This window comes from Bos mutus, chromosome 8, assembly GCF_027580195.1.
Source record: "Bos mutus isolate GX-2022 chromosome 8, NWIPB_WYAK_1.1, whole genome shotgun sequence".
NCBI classification, from domain to species: domain Eukaryota; kingdom Metazoa; phylum Chordata; class Mammalia; order Artiodactyla; family Bovidae; genus Bos; species Bos mutus.
In genome coordinates, this window is record NC_091624.1 from 66,345,541 (window position 1) to 66,364,218 (window position 18,678).

General features: G+C 38.6%; 1 protein-coding gene across 6 annotated transcripts in view; it reads left to right on the forward strand.

The window, feature by feature from the left end:
- Positions 1-14: 14 nt before the first annotated feature.
- The window catches only part of PTAR1 (protein prenyltransferase alpha subunit repeat containing 1), a 50,005-nt gene continuing 31,341 nt past the window's right edge, over positions 15-18,678 (forward strand). For 2 of the 6 annotated variants that reach the window (XM_070375783.1, XM_070375789.1), the window contains exons 1-2: positions 15-198; positions 7,814-7,983. In XM_070375783.1, coding sequence (XP_070231884.1) covers positions 113-198; positions 7,814-7,983 — 256 coding nt within the window. In that variant the 5' untranslated portion in view covers positions 15-112. Of the gene's footprint in view, positions 199-7,813; positions 7,984-8,566; positions 8,643-18,678 lie in introns of those variants that run through there. The other 4 variants (XM_070375785.1, XM_070375787.1, XM_070375784.1 and 1 more) reach the window with 4 other exon arrangements.

Consider the following 18,678-nt stretch of genomic DNA (forward strand, 5'->3'; position numbering starts at 1 on the left):
GGGGGCGGGGCGCGGCCAAACCGGCGCACACGCGCGCGCTCCCCGCGGAACTCCCGCGGGCTGCTCGGCGCTCTCCCGGAGGCGCGCCCGAGCCGCCGCGGCCGCCGCCAACATGGCTGAGACGAGCGAAGAGGTGGCGGTGCTGGTGCAGCGGGTGGTGAAGGACATCACCAATGCCTTCAGGAGAAACCCGCACATGTGAGTCGCGCGCCGACTATGCCCCCGCCTCCGCGGCTTGCGGGGGTCGTCGGGGACGGGCGGGGGCGGGGTCAAGCCTGGAGCTGACCTCCGATGGCGGGTCCTGGCCCGCGCCCTCCTCGCTAGAGCGGATGGAACCTGGTCGGTCCCCGACCGCTGTCGGCCGCCGAGGGGCCAGCTTTCCGCTACCGGAACTCGCTCGCGGGCTCATCCTTAGAAGTGACCTCGGAAAATCAAATCGTAGTGACTTTGTTTGGTTCTCCTCCCTCCAACCCTTTTCCCAGGAGTTCACGAAACTCGAAAGATTTCACCCGTGTGTCCACGTCCTACATCCGTTTCAGGCACTCGGTGTGGTCTGTTATGTGCTTTGTTAACACAGCTCTTGAGGTTCATCCCGGACCTTGGTAAGAAGGGGTTACCGATCATCTTCTTCTCTGTGGTGCAAAAACCCCTCAGTTTACTAGCTCAAGGTAGTTTGAGGCTGCTTTTGACTTTGCCCTCACTTGTCCTAAGATTATAGAGGGATTTCGATGAAGCATTTTGTTTAAAAGGTTAACAGGGCATTCTCAAGAGTGTGGCTTCAGTAAGCGCAGGTTGTGTGGTGTAAAGTAAATGAAAGAAACCTTGATACTTTTTAGCATTAGTTGATTCATAGTTGCAGGGAGCATATTTTTTTTTTTTTTTTTTTTTTAATTCAAAAGCTGCTACCCTCTTTAAGTAGGACACCACAGAAACTGGCACATGTATCTTTTCCCTCCTTCCTTTCCATTTTACTTAAGAGCTCTCCGGGAAGATCCCAGAAGAAACTATTCACTCTGATACTTCTGTTTTTATGTAACCAGTAAAAAGGAAAGTATTAAAGGAGAGATATATTTACACATTATACAAAAGAATAAGGAAGAACCAAGAGTGTAGCTCTTTTCTTGTCCTTCCTTTCCTCTCCTCAAAAGAAATAAACAGGGAGTCCCGTTTTATTAATACATTATTTTCACTTTATCTAATTGCTTGTGGAGTTTATTTTTGTTGTTGTTGTTCTTTAAACTGGAACGCATGAATTATTCTTTTTAAGCATTCTAACTCCTTCAGTTTTTCTGCTTAAAAGAGATGCCAAACCTTCATCTAAATGAAATGTTCTTTTCCTTCAAGGTGATGCTCTCAGATGTCTTGCTCCCTTGGGGCACACAATTGGAGACGTGCAGCTGTGCCTCATTAAAAACAGGACACTGCTGGCCTCAAAACACACCTGCCACCTCTGACAGCATCCACTTCCTTTCCCCTTGTGACTGGTGCCTTTTTCAGAATGAGAGTGTTTGGAATCATTTCCTGGCAGTAACCATAGAGGGTACTGGGCCTTCTAAAGAATGCTTTGATGCCTTGTTGTATATCAGTCTTTCAGTTCCTTTTTGAAAATGAGAGCTTTATTGCAAATAAGAGACATCCTCAAGAAAAAAAATTGGACAAACGAAGGGCCTGTTTTCTTATCATTTGGGGTTATTTTTCTTAAAGAATTAATTTCTTAAATAAATTAAGGAGGAGGTTAGAAAGAATTCTAATGTACAGTATTCATCTTAGTTTGAAAAACCTGAGATTGAGTGTTCATTGGCCTGGCAGGTTGACACAATGCAGTTTGGAACACATCCCAATTCTTCTGGATCATAATTTATTGAAGCTTCTTGTTCTAGTCGCTAAGTTGTGTCAGACTCTTTGCAACCCCATGGACTGTAGCCTGCTAGGCTCCTCTGTTCATGGGATTTCCCAGGCAAGAATACTGGAGTGGGTTGTCATTTCCTTCTCTTGGGAATCTTCGCGATCCTGGGATTGAACCCCAAGTCTCTTGTATTGGGAGGCAGGCATTCTTTAGCATTGAGCCACCTGGGAAGCGCTTTTATTAAAACTCATAAATGATTTTAATTGCCCCCTCCCAGTTGCATTTTTATGATGAGATCTCATCGATGTACTGTCAATGCATAACTTAAAATTGTTAATAAGCATTTGGGTCATACAATATTTTAAAGCTTGAAATAAGTTGGGCATTAGAAATAATATGAAATAATGATGTAGAACTGAAAAATGTAAATAGCTTAACTTGTTATTTAATATTCAGCTATATATTAGTGCATATTCCCCGTAGTAACAATGTCTTCAGTAGTATTACAGTGTAACTTTAAAAATGTGTTTGGACATTTGGACTTTTCAGAATTGTTCATAGTTCTTCCCCTCATCTAACTAATGCTTTTACTTCCAAAATGTAAAGGGTCTATTTCTAGTTAAAAGAAAAAGCACTAGTTAACATCAAAATTAGTACTTAATTATATTGTTCAGTATTATAAAAAAAAGTTTTTCTTTTTTTTTTTTTTTTCCTCTTTCCTACAAATATAAGATTATAATTTTATTGGACAACATTTACTGTAGTAAACATATTGACTTTGTCTCTGAAAATTTCTAACCAGTAGGAGTTGAAGATGCAGTGGGTGAAATGTGGATTTTATTACTGGTGGGTATGGATAGGTTCGGAGAAGGCAATGGCACCCCACTCCAGTACTTTTGCCTGGAAAATCCCATGGACGGAGGAGCCTGGTAGGCTGCAGTCCATGGGGTCGCTGAGGGTCAGACACGACTGAGTGACTTCACTTTCACTTTTCACTTTCATGCATTGGAGAAGGAAATGGCAACCCACTCCAGTGTTCTTGCCTGGAGAATCCCAGGGATGGGGGAGCCTGGTGGGCTGCCGTCTATGGGGTCACACAGAGTCGGACACGACTGAAGTGACTTAGCAGCAGCAGCATGGATAGGTTACCCCTTCTCAGCCTGAAAACAGGAAAATTACCTCACACAGTGTCTTGCCCTTAGTTGCCACTACAGACTTAACTACTATAAATATTAGACTTAACTTGAATCCCTGTGTTTCTTAGAAAATATATTGGCCAACTGAATGATGAATGTGAAACACTTTATAAACTGAAAAATACCATGCAAATGTTTGTATGGTTGACTCCTAGAGAATACTTTGGAAAAACAACAGACGGCTTGACCCAGAGAACAGGTATTAGCTTAATGTGCGGACTTTGGCTACCTGATGCAAAGAACCGACTCATTGGAAAAGATCCTGATGCTGGGAAAGATTGAAGGTGGGAGGAGAAGGGAACGACAGAGAATGAGATGGTTGGATGGCATCACCAACGCGATGGATATGAGTTTAAGTAGGCTCCGGGAGTTGGTGATGGACAGGGAAACCTGGTGTGCTGAAGTCCATGGGATTGCAAAGAGTTGGATGTGACTGAGCGACTGAACTGAACTGACAGACACTGTGCTAATGTGAAGGGCAGCTTTTTACAGTGCAGTTAGAGTCATGTCAAAGTTCTCTTGTCCAGAAAGTTACTAATTTTTATTACTGTAATATTGATTGAACTCGTATTGTTTATGAGCTACCATCTTTTCTGCTGATGCATGAGACTGGGTGCTCAGGGCTGGTGCACTGGGATGACCCAGAGGCATGTGATGGGGCGGGAGGTGGGGGGTGATTGAGGATGGGGAACACATGTAAACCCATGGCTGATTCATATCAATGTATGGCAAAAACCACTACAATATTGTAAAGTAAAAATTAGCCTCCAACTAAAATAAATTTTAAAAAAAGAAATAGGAAGTATAAAATACAGTTCTTATACTTAGGCACTTACAGAAATACCTATAATGGTGGAAATGTTCTTAATCTGTCCTATCCAAATCGTAGCCACTAGCCATATATAGCTGTTGAGTGCTTGAAATGTGGCTAGTGTGAAAGAAGAACTAAAATTTAAATTTTATTTAATTTTGATTGATTCATACATAATGGGCACACATGCCTGGTGACAACTGTATTGCACAGCGCAGATCTAGATGGAGACATAAGACTGACCTTATTCCTCATGTTTAGAGAGCGTCTCTTATCTCTACTTTTCAGAAACATCACTTAAGCTGAAATAGGTCCAATTATTTATAAAAGTAGTATTTACCAGCTTCCTGTTGGTGAGGGAAGGATAGTCCCCAAATAGTAAAACTGAACCATATAATGTGGAGTGACTAAGATTTTGAATTAAGCCATAAGCACTGTGACCTTGGTTAATCACTTAACCTTAGTGGATCTGTTTCCTCATCTGACAAAATGAGAGACTGGAGGAATGAAGCCCCTTCCAATTTCAGAATGATTCTGGAATTCTAAAGTGTCTGAAAAAAAGTGGGACTAGGCATAGGCGAAGTCTGAAGTCAAACACACTTATTTGGAATCTTACTGACCTACCTGCCTTTATAAAGTACATGTTATATTTTTAGGAAGCAGCATAGCACTGTATCTTAGGGTCAAATAACTTGACAAAGGCTTATTAGCTTTCTTTGCTTTAGCTTCCTATTATCTGCTAACCAATGAACTTTTCTGGTTGACTTCAGGCTCTTAACTGAATTAATGATAATATACTTCATCTTTGCCTGATACTTTGTAGCTTACCACATCCTTTACATTGTATTACTTGCTTTCATAAGTGGCAGGGAAAGGGTTGTCATTCCTGTATTTCAGATGAGGATACTGATGTGTGCCTACTCAGGTCCACATTGATCAGTGGTAGAATGGAGACTAAGGTCTATGCATCCTGCTACCTCTCTTCTAATGTTTTTATCCCCATCCCCCAACCCCCACCCTAGTGCTTTGTATTCCCTGATATGACCATTTTCATTCTCTTTGCATGAGAATAGTTTTTGGGTTTCTAGGTTATAAACTTTGAAAGCTGGATGAAACCTAGCAGCCTGTTTTCCTTATTTAGAAATATAATGTAATACTTCCATTTTACAAATGAAAAAAAATGGAGGTCTGCTGGGGCCAAATGATAGGAGACAGAGATAATGATATATACAGAGAGAGATGTATTTATATCATATTGACAGAACTAGGATTCGGACCTGCATTAGAAGGAAGTCAGAGGTAATGTTCTTTTGGAGAGTCAAGAAGCAATAGTTTTTGAAAACTGTTTATTCGAATATAACACTGAAGTGCACTGATAATCAGCATTTCAGTAGCAGTTGTTGGCCACCTGCTATATCCAAGGCATTCTTGTTTTGTAAAAGCATTTCTTGGAAGAATAGTAGCCAAACTAAAGAAATGTGTTTTTTATTTGTGCAAATGGTTCTGTCCTTTCATTTAGGTACCAGTTTGTTAGTTGGGCATTTTATGTTTGGTGTCGTGAACAAGGCAGGTTTTTACATTGTGAATTTAAGTAAAAAATACTCCCCCAAAATGGACTGTACCCAGAAGCTAGAATTCTTTTATTCCTGTTACTCTAACATTCATATTGACTTTTGCAGCTTTTTAAGTGTTGTAAGTGGTTGTTAGATCTTAGAAAACAGACTTTCTTGAAATAATTACACTGAGTTTATTATTTTCTTTACTATAAGTCTATTTGTTTTTAAACAAATATTTTACATAGTAACACCTGAACCCCAGAAAATATCAGCAATTCAATCATGTATTTAGTTAGTTATAGACCATGTGGCTAGTTATCCCAGTAGTGAGTTAGATTAGATTTCATATCACCAAATACAAAAATATATTTAGAAATACTGGACATTGGCCTTAGATGCCCTCAGCATTATTGCCCTATTCTTCCTAAAAACCTTATCTATATTACTGGAATGGCAAAGTGTGTTAACATTTTATTACAGATATTGACACAACTCCCCAGCAAAACCATCAGCTTTGTGTAGTCTGGGACCACCTTATTTTATTCATTTTTTGCATTTTCAGAACCTAATGCAGTATCTAATTCATTGTAGTATTCAGAAGATGTTTAGGTAATATTGGCATATTCAGGTGTACCAAAACACCCTGAATCAGCTGAGTAAGTTGTCAGGACAAAAAGCCTTAGGTCCCAAAGTCTTCTTGGGAGTTAGATCAGCTTGAAAGAATAGTGACTTGCAACCCCTAGCACACCCTCTTTTACTGATATATGCCTGTGTCACTAAAGAAGTGATCAGTAGAAAGTAGGTTACTTCTGAACTATGCAGTTAAGAGTTTCCAGGATGGATTTTATTTTAGTTCCACAGCCTCCCACCAGCTTGTGATGGTGACCTAACCAAAAAAGAGGAGTCTTTTCTTATAATCTGTAATCGAACAAGTTTCCTCTTTGCATCTATCAGCCAACACACTTTTGGCAGAGGAAGCCAAGAGCATGATAGATAATGTCACACACAAGCTCTGAAAAACAGTTCTTTATTCTGTTTTTTTAAAAACACATTAAAAAAAATCTGCTTAGACACTCTAAAAGTATTTATGTCAACTGCTCTTGTTAAAAGGCTTTTTGTTATTCATTAATTAAGGGAAGAACATACTGTTTGAGAAAGGATGTTTATAGATGAGAACTGTAAATTCTATATAGTTGAAAGGCATGTGTACAAGTTTTACAAAAACATTTTGGTGTTTGTTGGTTCATTTACTGTGTAAGTCAACTGCCCTATGTATTTTTTTTTTCCCCCCACGTTATCAAATTTTTAAAAATGTATTTATTTTTTAGCTGAAGGATAATTGCTTTACAGAATTTTGATGTTTTCTGCCAAACATCAACATGAATCAGCCAGAGGTATACATATGTCCTCTCCCTCTTGTTTGTTAAATCTCTGCCAATAATGTAAATTTTCAGTTTAAGTTGAGGTGAATCAATGGATTTCGAGGCCACCATAGAGGAAAATGATCAAATCTTGAAATATTTGTGGTTTAACAACATTTATTAGCATATTTTTTTTATTTTAGAAATGTGTAAAGGATTATAAAGAAGACAAAAAATGGCTCACAGTCTCACTGATAATATAATTTTATTAGTGATTTGGCCTACATATATTTGTTAGCAGGCAAGCATAAATACATTTTGACATTTTTAAAAAAACAAAGCTAATATGCACAAATAATTAGAAAATTTAAACTATATAAAAATAAAACCCTCTCTCCCAAAGATTCTTGGTATCCTTCCAAGAAAATTTTTAATGCAACTCTGTATCTTTTTAAAAGATTATAGAAAGGAAATTTTTAATGCAACTCTGTATCTTTTTAAAAGGGCTTTGTGCTGTACACTGTGTTTGGCATTTTGCTTTTTGTGTGTCATACATCTTCTCACCCTTTCCATACCAGCATATGCAGATTTACCTCATTTTTTTTTTACCACTGTATCACATGGATGGCCCATGTTTATTTTACCAGTCTTACATTGTTTGATACACATTTAGAGTATTAACAAGTTTTATTGCAATGTTGCTATGAATAGCCAATGAATTCTTATATCTTGGCATAGGATAATTTCTGACCAGTAGAATTGCTGTGTCAAAGTGTATATGTACTTTAAAAATTGACAGATATTTTCAAATCTCTATTCAAAGATTAGACCAGCTTTCATTCCTGTCACTACAAGTACAAATAGTATTTTTTCCATATTCTTGTGAGTATTAGGAAATTTTTAAATTCTCCCAATCCAGTGGGTGAACTGAATATTTGTAAGAAAAGGAAATACGTGCAGTTTTTTAATACTCTGTAGGATTTGAAAATTTTTTTAAAGTTAGTATTCTTACCTTTAATTCTTTTTATGTTTTACATATTAAGAGATGAAATTGGCCTGATCCCATGTCCTGAAGCTAGGTATAACCGGAGTCCCATAGTCCTGGTTGAAAACAAACTTGGTGTGGAGAGCTGGTGTGTCAAGTTCCTTTTACCGTATGTCCACAACAAGCTCCTTTTGTACAGAACAAGAAAGCAGTGGCTGAACAAAGATGGTAAGTATTGAGACTGTCCTTTTTCTTTGATTTTTCAGAAGCAGCATGAAGTATTGTAGGAAGAACCCTCTGTGATGTTGACATTCCTGGATTCTAGTTCTGGCTTTTTCATTCATTGACTGGGCAGGCTCTTAACTTCTCTGTCAAATGAGTTTGGACTCATCACTCATTTTCTAATTTTGCATCCATTGTGATTCTCTGGAAGGTACTTCAACCATGGTGCCAGGTTCCCTACTTCTGATTTTTTTTTTTAATGTACTAGAGTCATTTGTAAGGTATTTGAAGAAAATATATGAGTAAAAAAGGTTTGAAAATTTGTGAAGTGAACTCTAGTCCCTACAAGCTCTGATTCTTTGGTTTCTAATCCTTAAGTAAGTTATGAGCAACAGAACTCATTTAGTAACAGTTCATGTGAGATAACCAAGGTTTGATGGTGGTGGTAATACTGTGAAGCAGCTCAGTGGTTTACGGTGGTGCTGTTGTACTGTGATCCCAGTTAAGCTCTGGCCCTCTGTGTCCTGTTCTGTGCTGAAATGAGCAAAAGAAAATCATCCCAGCCTTCCTTTCTTCTGCTTCTCTGCAGAGAAACTTCTTTGCTGCATCAGACAATCCCTGTTCATCCCACCTGGTGTCTTTTCCTTGTTTTCCCCCTGTGTCTGGTAAGTCGCTTCAGTCGTGTCTGACTCTGAGACCCTATGAACTGTAGCCCACCAGGCTCCTCTGTCCATGGGATTCTCCAGGCAAGAATACTGCAGTGGGGTGCCATTTCCTTCTCCAGAGGCTGCTAAGCCTACATGTACACAAATTCTGTTTATATTTTAGGTAAAAGAGAGACCTGAGTTCTCACTTTTTTGGAGAATACTCATCCAAGGTCATATTTTTGACGATTTCTATAAAGCTCCTTTCCCTTCCCACATACACCAGTACCTTAAATGTCTTGGTATGCCTGGTGGCTAATTTTGAATAAAAACTGTGTTCCTTAGAGAATTTTAATTATAAGTTCAGTAGCCATTACTACGGGCTTACTCATACCAGAAGCTGCTCTAAGTACTGTGGAGGATAAAAAGATGCATAATACATGTTTCCTTTACTCAGAAAGCTTCCAGTTGAATGAAAAACAATCTCTTAGTAGAGAACAGTGTTGCCAAAAGTGACATATTGATTTCCTTGTGTTCCTCTTGGCATTGTCCTTAATGTATTGTCATTACAGGTTAATAGCACTTTCCCTGTTTAGACCAGTAGGAAAAAGAATCTGATTTGAAGATTTAATGTGAAGTATTTTCTACTTCCTGTGTTTCAGTCAGTTAGTCCACTGATATTTATTTATTAATTATAAGGCTATGTCTAAGTTTATTAAGTTTATGGCAAAAATTTAAAGGCATAGGTTAGGCATAAATTTAAAGGTAAGACATTGATCTGTTGGTAGATCCCCTTTCATTCTCCATTACCCGACTGTAGTTTTCAGTGACATTAAGTTACAAAGTAGCACCATGTGAATCCATGAAGTTGTTACTATTTTGCCTAACAAAGCTATATTGTGTATATTCTGGCACACAGAAATGTATAATTGAGCCAATACGTAACTAATTCTGTATGGGGAAGATAAATGATGATCTTGCATAGAAGAAAAGTATGAATTTTTAGTGTCAAAGGCTGTTGTTTCAGATCATTAGCTTTTGCTCGTTGACGTGTGCTAGCCGAACCTGCCTTCTTCCTGTAGTCTTCCAAGTTCTTGTCTCTGTTTCCCTGTTTCTTGTCTTTCTGGGCAATGCACTGTAGGCTTTGCTAAATCATCTCATCATATAATTTTATCTTGATCAACCCAGGAGAACCCAGGTAGAAGATCAAACAGTTAAGCTCACTCACATGAATAGCTGACGTCTAAGATTTGACTTCTGATGCAACTGTGCGTGTATACAGGAGCAACTTGGTTTTATCCTAACCTGTATCCTCATGGAAGTAGTTTTCAATATCACTTTTTGGGGAGCAGGGACAGCATGGTTCAGTGAGGTGTCATATACTACTTAGGTTGCATATTGTATTGGTAAAAATATGGAAGTGAGTTTCTGATTGACCAGAAAAGATACCTGAAAATGCAAACTAACTAACATAGAAATACTCTGCTAAACTTGAGAACTGAAGAACACAGTAGTGAATTTTACTCAGGAAAAAAGTTAAAAATATTAGGAAAAAGCAGTTGTTTCATGAAAATGTTATACTTTTAAAACTGTTTTTGTAGATATACATGTTTAAGAACCACATGAAGAAAGCTGACAATTTAAAAACAGTTTCAGAAATGTCAGTGTCTGTGTGATTGATCATGCCAAAATCCTAGGCATTCCCCTAAGAATGTAATCTTTAACTGCAGGTGACCTTTATTCCGTAGACATAAGTTTTTCCTTTTATCCAAACTGAATTTGTGTTCTCATTAATGTGCTGAATTCCTTAGGTGTTTGGAAATCACCTGTATTAGTCAGGATTCTCCATAGCAGCAACCAATAGAAAAAATTTTACATATATGTAGAGTTTTATATGTACAAAAAACAAGATTCGTTATGACAAATTGGCTCACATGATTATGGAGGCTGAGAAGTCCCACACTCAGCTTTCTGCAAACTAGAGACCCAGAAAAGCTGGTGATTTAATTCCTTGAGTCTGAAGGACTGAGAAGCAGGGAATCCAATGGTTTAAATCTCAGTCTGAAAGCTAGAGAAGATAAGATGAGGTGTCCTATCACAAGCAGACGGAGAAGAAGCAAAACAGGGCTGAATTCTGTTTTCCTCCTTTTGTTCTATTCAGAAACCCCAACAGATTGATGTTCACCCACAGTGGGAGGGCTGTCTACTGAGTCTGCAGATTCAAATGTTAATCTCATCTAGAAACACCCTCACACTGATGTACTCAGAAATCATGTTTAATAATGTTTAATCTGTGCACCCCAGTCACATTTAACCATAGTTTAACCAAAACTAACCATCACAGCCTCCCTGATTAGTAACTTAGAAACTAATATTTTTTAAAAGTCTGCTGCAGTAATAGCCATGTTTGGTTTGAGAGAGGTGAGATACTGTAATTCTATAGCAGTCCATTCGAGCAGTCCATAGCATCGGAGTTCTGACTTGGTAGTCCCATACTCTATCCCCAAGTCACCCCTTCTCTTTTGCTCTTTCCTCTTTCTCACAACACCTGCTGTCAGTTCATCACTGAGCTCTCCCTTAACCCTTCACTTCTTTTTTTTTTTCCAATGTATTTATTTTTAATTGAAGGATAATTGCTTTACAATATTGTGTTGGTGTCTGCTATATATCAACATAAATCAGCCATAGGTGTACATATGTCCCCTCTGTCTTAAACCTACCTCCCACCCCATCCCACCTCTATAGGTTGTCACAGAGCACGGGTTTCATCCGTTCACTTATTTCTCATCTGGACGAATATTATCACCTCATAGCTAGTCTACCCCATTTTTAGTCTCTCTTTAATCCGTGTTTATCATACCACTAATGAAGCATTTTAAACAACACTTCTTAGAAACACAGTTTGAAAGATTCTTTACTGAAATATCTATCTTCTTATTTCTTGATGTCTACAGGGTTAAGGTTGAGTCATTCTCTGTGGCATAGTATGCAAGGGCCTTCATGAACTGTCTGTAGGCTACATCCCCAGCTTTTTCCTCTTTTATAGTCAGCATCAGAGGTTGTAGACTCTCAACCCGCAGGCTGAAGCCAGCCCACATGTTTATTTAGTTTCAGCTTATATAATGTTGTTAAATTTTAAAAATTAATCGGATTAACATTCTAAATGGTGATGAACTTTTAAAATTAGGATGGAAATCTGGATTTCTCTCTTCACTTGAAACATCAGAAGTGTTGGGTATGTCCATTTTTGCATAGCCGTGGTTGGTTGGAAATCATTTGTTGTTCAGTCACCCAGTCGTGTCTCTTTGCAAGACCGTATGGACTGCAGCATGCCAGGCCTCCCTGTCCCTCACCATCTCCCGAAGTTTGCCCAAGTTCATGTCCATTGCATTGGTGATGCCATCCAGCCATCTCCTCTCACGCCCTCTTCTCCTTCAGCCCTCAATCTTTCACAGCATCAGGGACTTTTCCAATGAGTCAGCTGTTCCAACCAGATGACCAAAATACTGCAGTTTCAGCTTCAGCATCAGTCCTCCAACAAGTATTCAGGGTTTATTTTCCTTAAGATTGACTGGTTTGATCTCCTTGCTGTCCAGGGGACTCTCGGGAGTCTTCTCCAGCACCACAGTTCAAAGGCATCAATTCTTCAGCACTCTGCTTTCTTTATGGTCCAGCTCTCACAACTGTATGTGACCACTGGGAAGACCATAGCCTTGACTGTACGGATCTTTGTCGGCATCATAGCTTCTGCTTTTCTTGACTAGACAAGCCTATTCTAGTTGACCACAACTTCCCATGTCCTTCAGACACTGAGGCAGTATCGTTACTACTTACTAGGTTTGCTTTGCCTCTTTTTTGCCATTTGTTTGAACCCTAGAAACGTTTGAGTTTGCAGCTATTTGCTATACATTCCAGTCATACCACTGTTCCATTCTTGGACTTTGCTGTGTACCACTGCCTTAACTCCATGCCTTCGCAGAGGTCAGGTTCAGGTCTAATGTTGTTATTGTTGTATTTGCTAATACACACACTTGTGAAGCATCTTGACTACTCCAGGAAGCAATAATTACTCCTCTGCACTCCTGTGGGAGTCCTTATTCATTAGGAATTCGTAGTAGAACGTATCACATTTTATTGTAGTTGGTTATTTAAACAATGCTTTTCCCAGCTAGGTTATGAGTTTGTTAGAAAGAAGGGTTGTGGCTTGTCTTTATTTATTCATCACTGTTAATATAGCTGGGATCAAGATTACTGGGAGAAATATCAATAACCTCAGATATACAGATGACACCCTTATGACGGAAAGTGAGGAAGAACTAAAGAGCCTCTTGATGAAAGTGAAAGAGGAGAGTGAAAAAGTTGGCTTAAAGCTCAACATTGAGAAAACTAAGATCAGGGCATCCGGTCCCTTCACTTCATGGCAAATAGATGGAGAAACAGTGGAAACAGTGGCTGACTTTATTTTTCCGGGCTCCAAAATCACTGCAGATGGTGATTGCAGCCATGAAATTAAAAGAGCCTTACTCCTTGGAAGGAAAGTTATGACCAACCTAGACAGCATATTGAAAAACATTACTTTGCCAACAAAGGTCCATCTAGTCAAGGCTATGGTTTTTCCAGTAGTCATGTATGGATGTGAGAGTTGGACTATAAAGAAAGCTGAACGCAGAAGAATTAATGCTTTTGAACTGTGGTATTGGAGAAGACTCTTGAGAGTCCCTTGGACTGCAAGGAGATCCAACCAGTCCATTCTGAAGGAGATCAGTCCTGAATATTCATTGGAAGGACTGATGCTGAAACTCCAATATTTTGGCCACCTGATGCCAAGAGCTGACTCATTTGAAAAGACCCTGATGCTGGGAAAAATTGAGGGCAGGAGAAGGGGACGACAGAGGATGAGATGGTTGGATTGCATCACCGACTCAATGGACATGGGTTTGGATGGACTCTGGGAGTTGGTGACGAACAGGGAGGCCTGGCGTGCTGCAGTTCATGGGGTTGCAAAGAGTCGAACACGACTGATCAACTGAACTGAACGTGTTCAGTAGACATTTGTCAGATAAATAACAAGAATTTGGTAAGCAAGAGGTTTTAGCTTAGTCTGGCTATTGATTCGGTGACGTATTCTATAATAATAAAAGGGTCTTTCTGGTATTTACCACATAACCTTACCTCAAGCCTCTTTTGTTGTGCTAACCTGCATGTATTTTAGAGGAAAGATTAATCAGTCCACGTTGACCTTGGATTTATTTTTCGATGCATGGAAACGTATCTCTCTCAGAAACAGTTGTCAGACCCAGTGACCCATACCAGGCGACTGCTCACCTTGGGCCATTTCTAGAATGCAGTGGAGCCAAGAAAGCATATTGATTTTTCACTGATTGTTCTATAGCATCCTTGCATCTTCTTGTTACAGGTGAAATTTAGCTACTTCTTTTCCTGTGTATACTGTACCCTAATTCATTTTTTCCTTGTGATGTGATGATGAGCCAGTCATATATTGGAGTGAGTGTAACACGAAACAGTTATTTGCTGGTATATGTTCTGGTGTTTAGATAGAGATCTGTTTAATTTCAAGGGACTGTAGGGATATCAGTAGCTCACATCTTGGTATATAATTGATGAAATATAGAGTCAACTGTTGATTTTTGCATGTTTATCTTTAGATCTTTGGTTCAGCCCTTACTGGAAGACAGCAGAGTAATGGTAGACAGTGTGCTAGGTTGGAAGGAGCATCTTCTTTACGAGAAACATATCTGGATTTAGACTCAATGTATTAGCACACTGAAGTCATTTAACAGTGACTTTAAGCAAATAACTTAACCTCCTATTTCCACACCAAGAGAATTCTAACAGATCTCAGGGGGTTGTTGTAAGTATCACATGTGAATTAAAGCATCCAGCACAGAAACCGGCATGCCATAGACTCAAGAAACACAGATTTCCTTTCTCTCATTTATCCAGAGCCAGTAGAAGAGTAGAAAAATACAAGTAATACGGGAAGGATTCTTAATTATGTCCAGTATTTATAACTTAATTATTTCTCCTTCCTTGGCCCTTTCCCATTTCAGATATTCTATCAATACATCACCCACACCTCTTGGATCTGACTGGAATGCTTTCTAAAAGCAGTCCCATCTGAACTTGAGTCTTAAATCAGGAAGAGTTAGCAGTTTGTAATGTATTTAGAGAACAAGTGTGTTTAGAAAATTGGGGCAGTGGGGTGGTGGTTTGAGAGAGTGCTCAGCATTCACTGCTCAGCCAGCTTAAGAGATTCTTTTCATCCCTCTGGTGGCATCCCATGCCAATATCCTTTATAACTGGGCTAGATACAGGCTTTCTAACAGGAGTTACCATTGAGTGCTTTCCCTGTGTCAGGTACTGCTCTAGCACTTCATGGGCATGAATCATCTAATACCCCTATGAGATAGCACTATTATTAGCTCAATTTTATGTATGAGGACAGCACTAAGGCACAGAAAGATTAAGTGATGTGCCTAGGAATTTCCCAGCTACCAGTAGACCTGGGCTCTGAACACAGCAGCTGCTGTTGCCCTCCAATAAAAGAAATGTTACTTTGATTAGCCTTCCTCTCTCTCCACACAGCCACAAATTGAAAAGTGGGGACTTGGGTATTTTCTGTGTTAGTTTTTGCCTGTGCTGCTATGGGAAGTATCTTGTGGAGGATGAAGTCATCTTCATTTATGGGTTGCATTAGAAGTATGAACAAATAGCAACTACGATTGATCACGTACACATATTTTTTAATGCAGAAAAGGGGAGTCCCAGAAACTAAATAAACTAAATACCAGTTTATCATATTATCTGGGGTAGTGTGGTAGATTTTGAAAAACTGTGGACTTGAAGAAAAATTCCAGAGACCTTGCCATCATGTACAAACATTTTCATATAGTCAATTAATAACCAACTGGTTTTTGGTTATTGCTTATCATACAAGTTTAGAAATTTAAACCGTTTCATTGTGAGAACAACTGCTTCTTTTTTTTCTTTTTACTCCTGATTAATTGATGTTGAAAAAACTCATTTCTTGGTAAGTAGCAATGGTGGTTAGTTGAACAGATATTTATTGAGTCAAACTGTGTGTCAAACCACTCTGGAGAAATGGGATGAATCTCATTGCTTATAACACTAAGGTTAATGCTATGATCCCCATTTTACAGATAAGAAAACTGAAATTCAAAGACATTAAGTTACATGGGCAATAAGTAGAGAAGTTGAGATTTGAACCCAGGCAGAATGGCTTTAAGGCGTTTGCTGTGGGCAGACATGGAATTTTTGGGGGGCAGAGACCATATTTTTTTTCATCTTTGATGATTGAATGGCTAATTTGAAGATGTATTAAAGAGGACCTGCATCCAAAAAATGTATAGCCTCATTAAGAGAACAATATTTATATGAGGTTAACTAGGTGAGATAGGGAGAAGGAAGTGGCAACCCACTCCAGTATTCTTGCCTGGAGAATCCCATGGACAGAAGAGCCTGGCAGGCTATATATAGTCCATGGGGTCGCAAGAGTCAGACACGACTTAGTGACTAAACCACCAGGTAAGATATACACAAAACACAGAGATGAAAGACTGCTTTCAGCCGAGTAGGTTAGGAAGCCTTCCTGTTTTAAAAAAATAATTGTTATCTATTTTTGGCTGTGCTGGATGTTCGTTGCTTTGTGTGGGCTTTCTCTAGTTGCAGTGAACAGGGGCCGCACTTCATTGAGGTGCGTGGCCTTCTCATTGCAGTGGCTTTTCTTGTTGCAGAGCACAGGGTCTAGGCATGCAGGCTTCAGTAGTAGTGGCTTGAGGGCCCAGTGGTGGACACGGGGGCTTTGTTGCTCTGTGGCATGTGGAATCTTTCTGGACCAGGAATTGAACCCATGTCTTTTGCATTAGCAGACAGATTCTTACACTGTGCCACCAGAGAAATCTGAGGAAGGCCTTTATAAAGAAAGGTGCTTTTTTTTTTTTTTTAAGTTCAGGGATAGGAGGACACTTTTGGCAGAGAGAATAGCAAGCAGATAAATCTGAGTTAATAGCCAAAGAAGAAAAGGTAGGCAGGTGGGCGGTACATTTAGGGAATGAAGGGGTTTGGAGCACAGCACACAAAGCGAAAGTAATGGAACACCAGCCTGATGAGGAGATCCGGACCAGATTCTAGTTTCCAGGTATATTTCTCCAGCATCCTGAGCTTTAGTCACCATGTGGAACCCATAATCTTTTAAGAGCAGCCTGTGTGGGAAGGTCCCTCTTTACCTTTGCTCATACTTTTTCAAAGCACAGTCTGCAGTGCCCTTTACTGTCTTGACTCATTTATAGTCTTTCCTGGGTACTCCACTGAGAATTAATTGCGGCTGCTTTGGTGGTCCTCACAATGTGGTATATGTTTTTATTTCAGTTATTTTAGTTTGCCTTCTAACTGTTTACATGTTCTCTCCAGCTAAAGGTTAGCCTTCTATAAGGCAAGATCAGGTCTTCCATTTCTCATAATATCCATTCTTTCAGTCCTGTGGCCCAGTTGAATCTCTGCACATAATTAATACTTGGAATATTTTGGAATTAAAGGAATAATGGTATAGAAAATTGTATTTAATTTCCCTGGTAAATACTAAATTAGTGCCTAAAAGTGAAAGAAGGAAGAATTTTATTAGATTGTTCTTTACGGACATATTGACATTATATAGTATATGCATTGATGTAACATAGTAAGTATTAGTATTGACCATGATACTTATGATGAGGAAGGTAAAGGTCAAAAGTAAAATGTGTGCTAATCCTACCTTTTGTTGCTCGTTTAGTAAAGTTATAGTACATTGTGAACGTGAAAGTGAATGTTGCTCAGTTGTGTCCAACTCTTTGTGACCCCATGGACTGTAGTCCATGGAGTTCTCCAGGCCAGAATACTGGAGTGGGTAGCCTTTCCCTTCTCCAGGGGATCTTTCCAACCCAGGGATCGAACCCGGGTCTCCCACATTGCTAACAATAAGTGTTCGTCTTTTACTAAGATGATTGAGAATAGAATAACTGATTTTAGTGTTCACTAAAATATTTTTAAATGACAATAGGAATGTGTTTATGTGTATTTACTCTCAGATTTTTAAATTTTCTCTTTTATTCAAACACTGAGAATGTCCCAATTATTTATTGTAGACAAACATTTCATTTGCAGTTATTAAAAGCAGTCAGATACAGACATTGCCACATACTAATTGATCTGGGGAAATTGCTTAAACTCTCCAAATATCAGTTTCCCTATCTGTAAGGTGAAATAAAGGTATCTTGGATTATGATTGTGAGAATTAAATGAAATAATGTGAATAAATAATAATTTACTTGGTACACAATAATTCTAAATAATTATAAGTTTTTATTATTTTATTTACTTAGCATTTAATATGAGCTTGCTAGAGGTTATTGTATTTAGTATTATGGCTAGCTTGATCATCTTATCCTAAAATTCTCTTTTTCACTTTTACTAAAATGAAGATGATATGTCTAAATATTATTGACTTTGTGTTATTAAATATAGGTTTATGAAGGTTATTTAAGATCATGATAGATACATAATGAGTATGAATAGACTATACAATGAAAATAGAAAATAGTAAAATGAAAAGATGTTCATATTAATAATTATAATTAAAGATTAGATTAAAACAAAAACAAAGCATAGTTTTTTTTACCTGCCACATTCATTTTTTAAAATATAATTGTATAAATCAGAGTCATAGGGACACAGGTATACTATGTTACTCTTGGCGATATAAATAGATATAGTTCATTTGGAGGACAATTTGGAAATGCTTATTAGGAGCCATATTGATATTTATGTTGTTTGACATAGCAGTTCTACTCCTGGAAGTATATCCAAAGAAATGAATCTGTGAGACAAAAAGTGTGCTTAAAATGTTTGTGATAATACTATCCATAAAAGTAAAAAGAAAACAGGAAACAGCCTAAAGAATAAGATAAATGATAAAATAATTGTTATGCAGTTAAAAATATATTGGGCTTGCCTGGTGGCTCAGAGGGTAAAGCATCTGCCT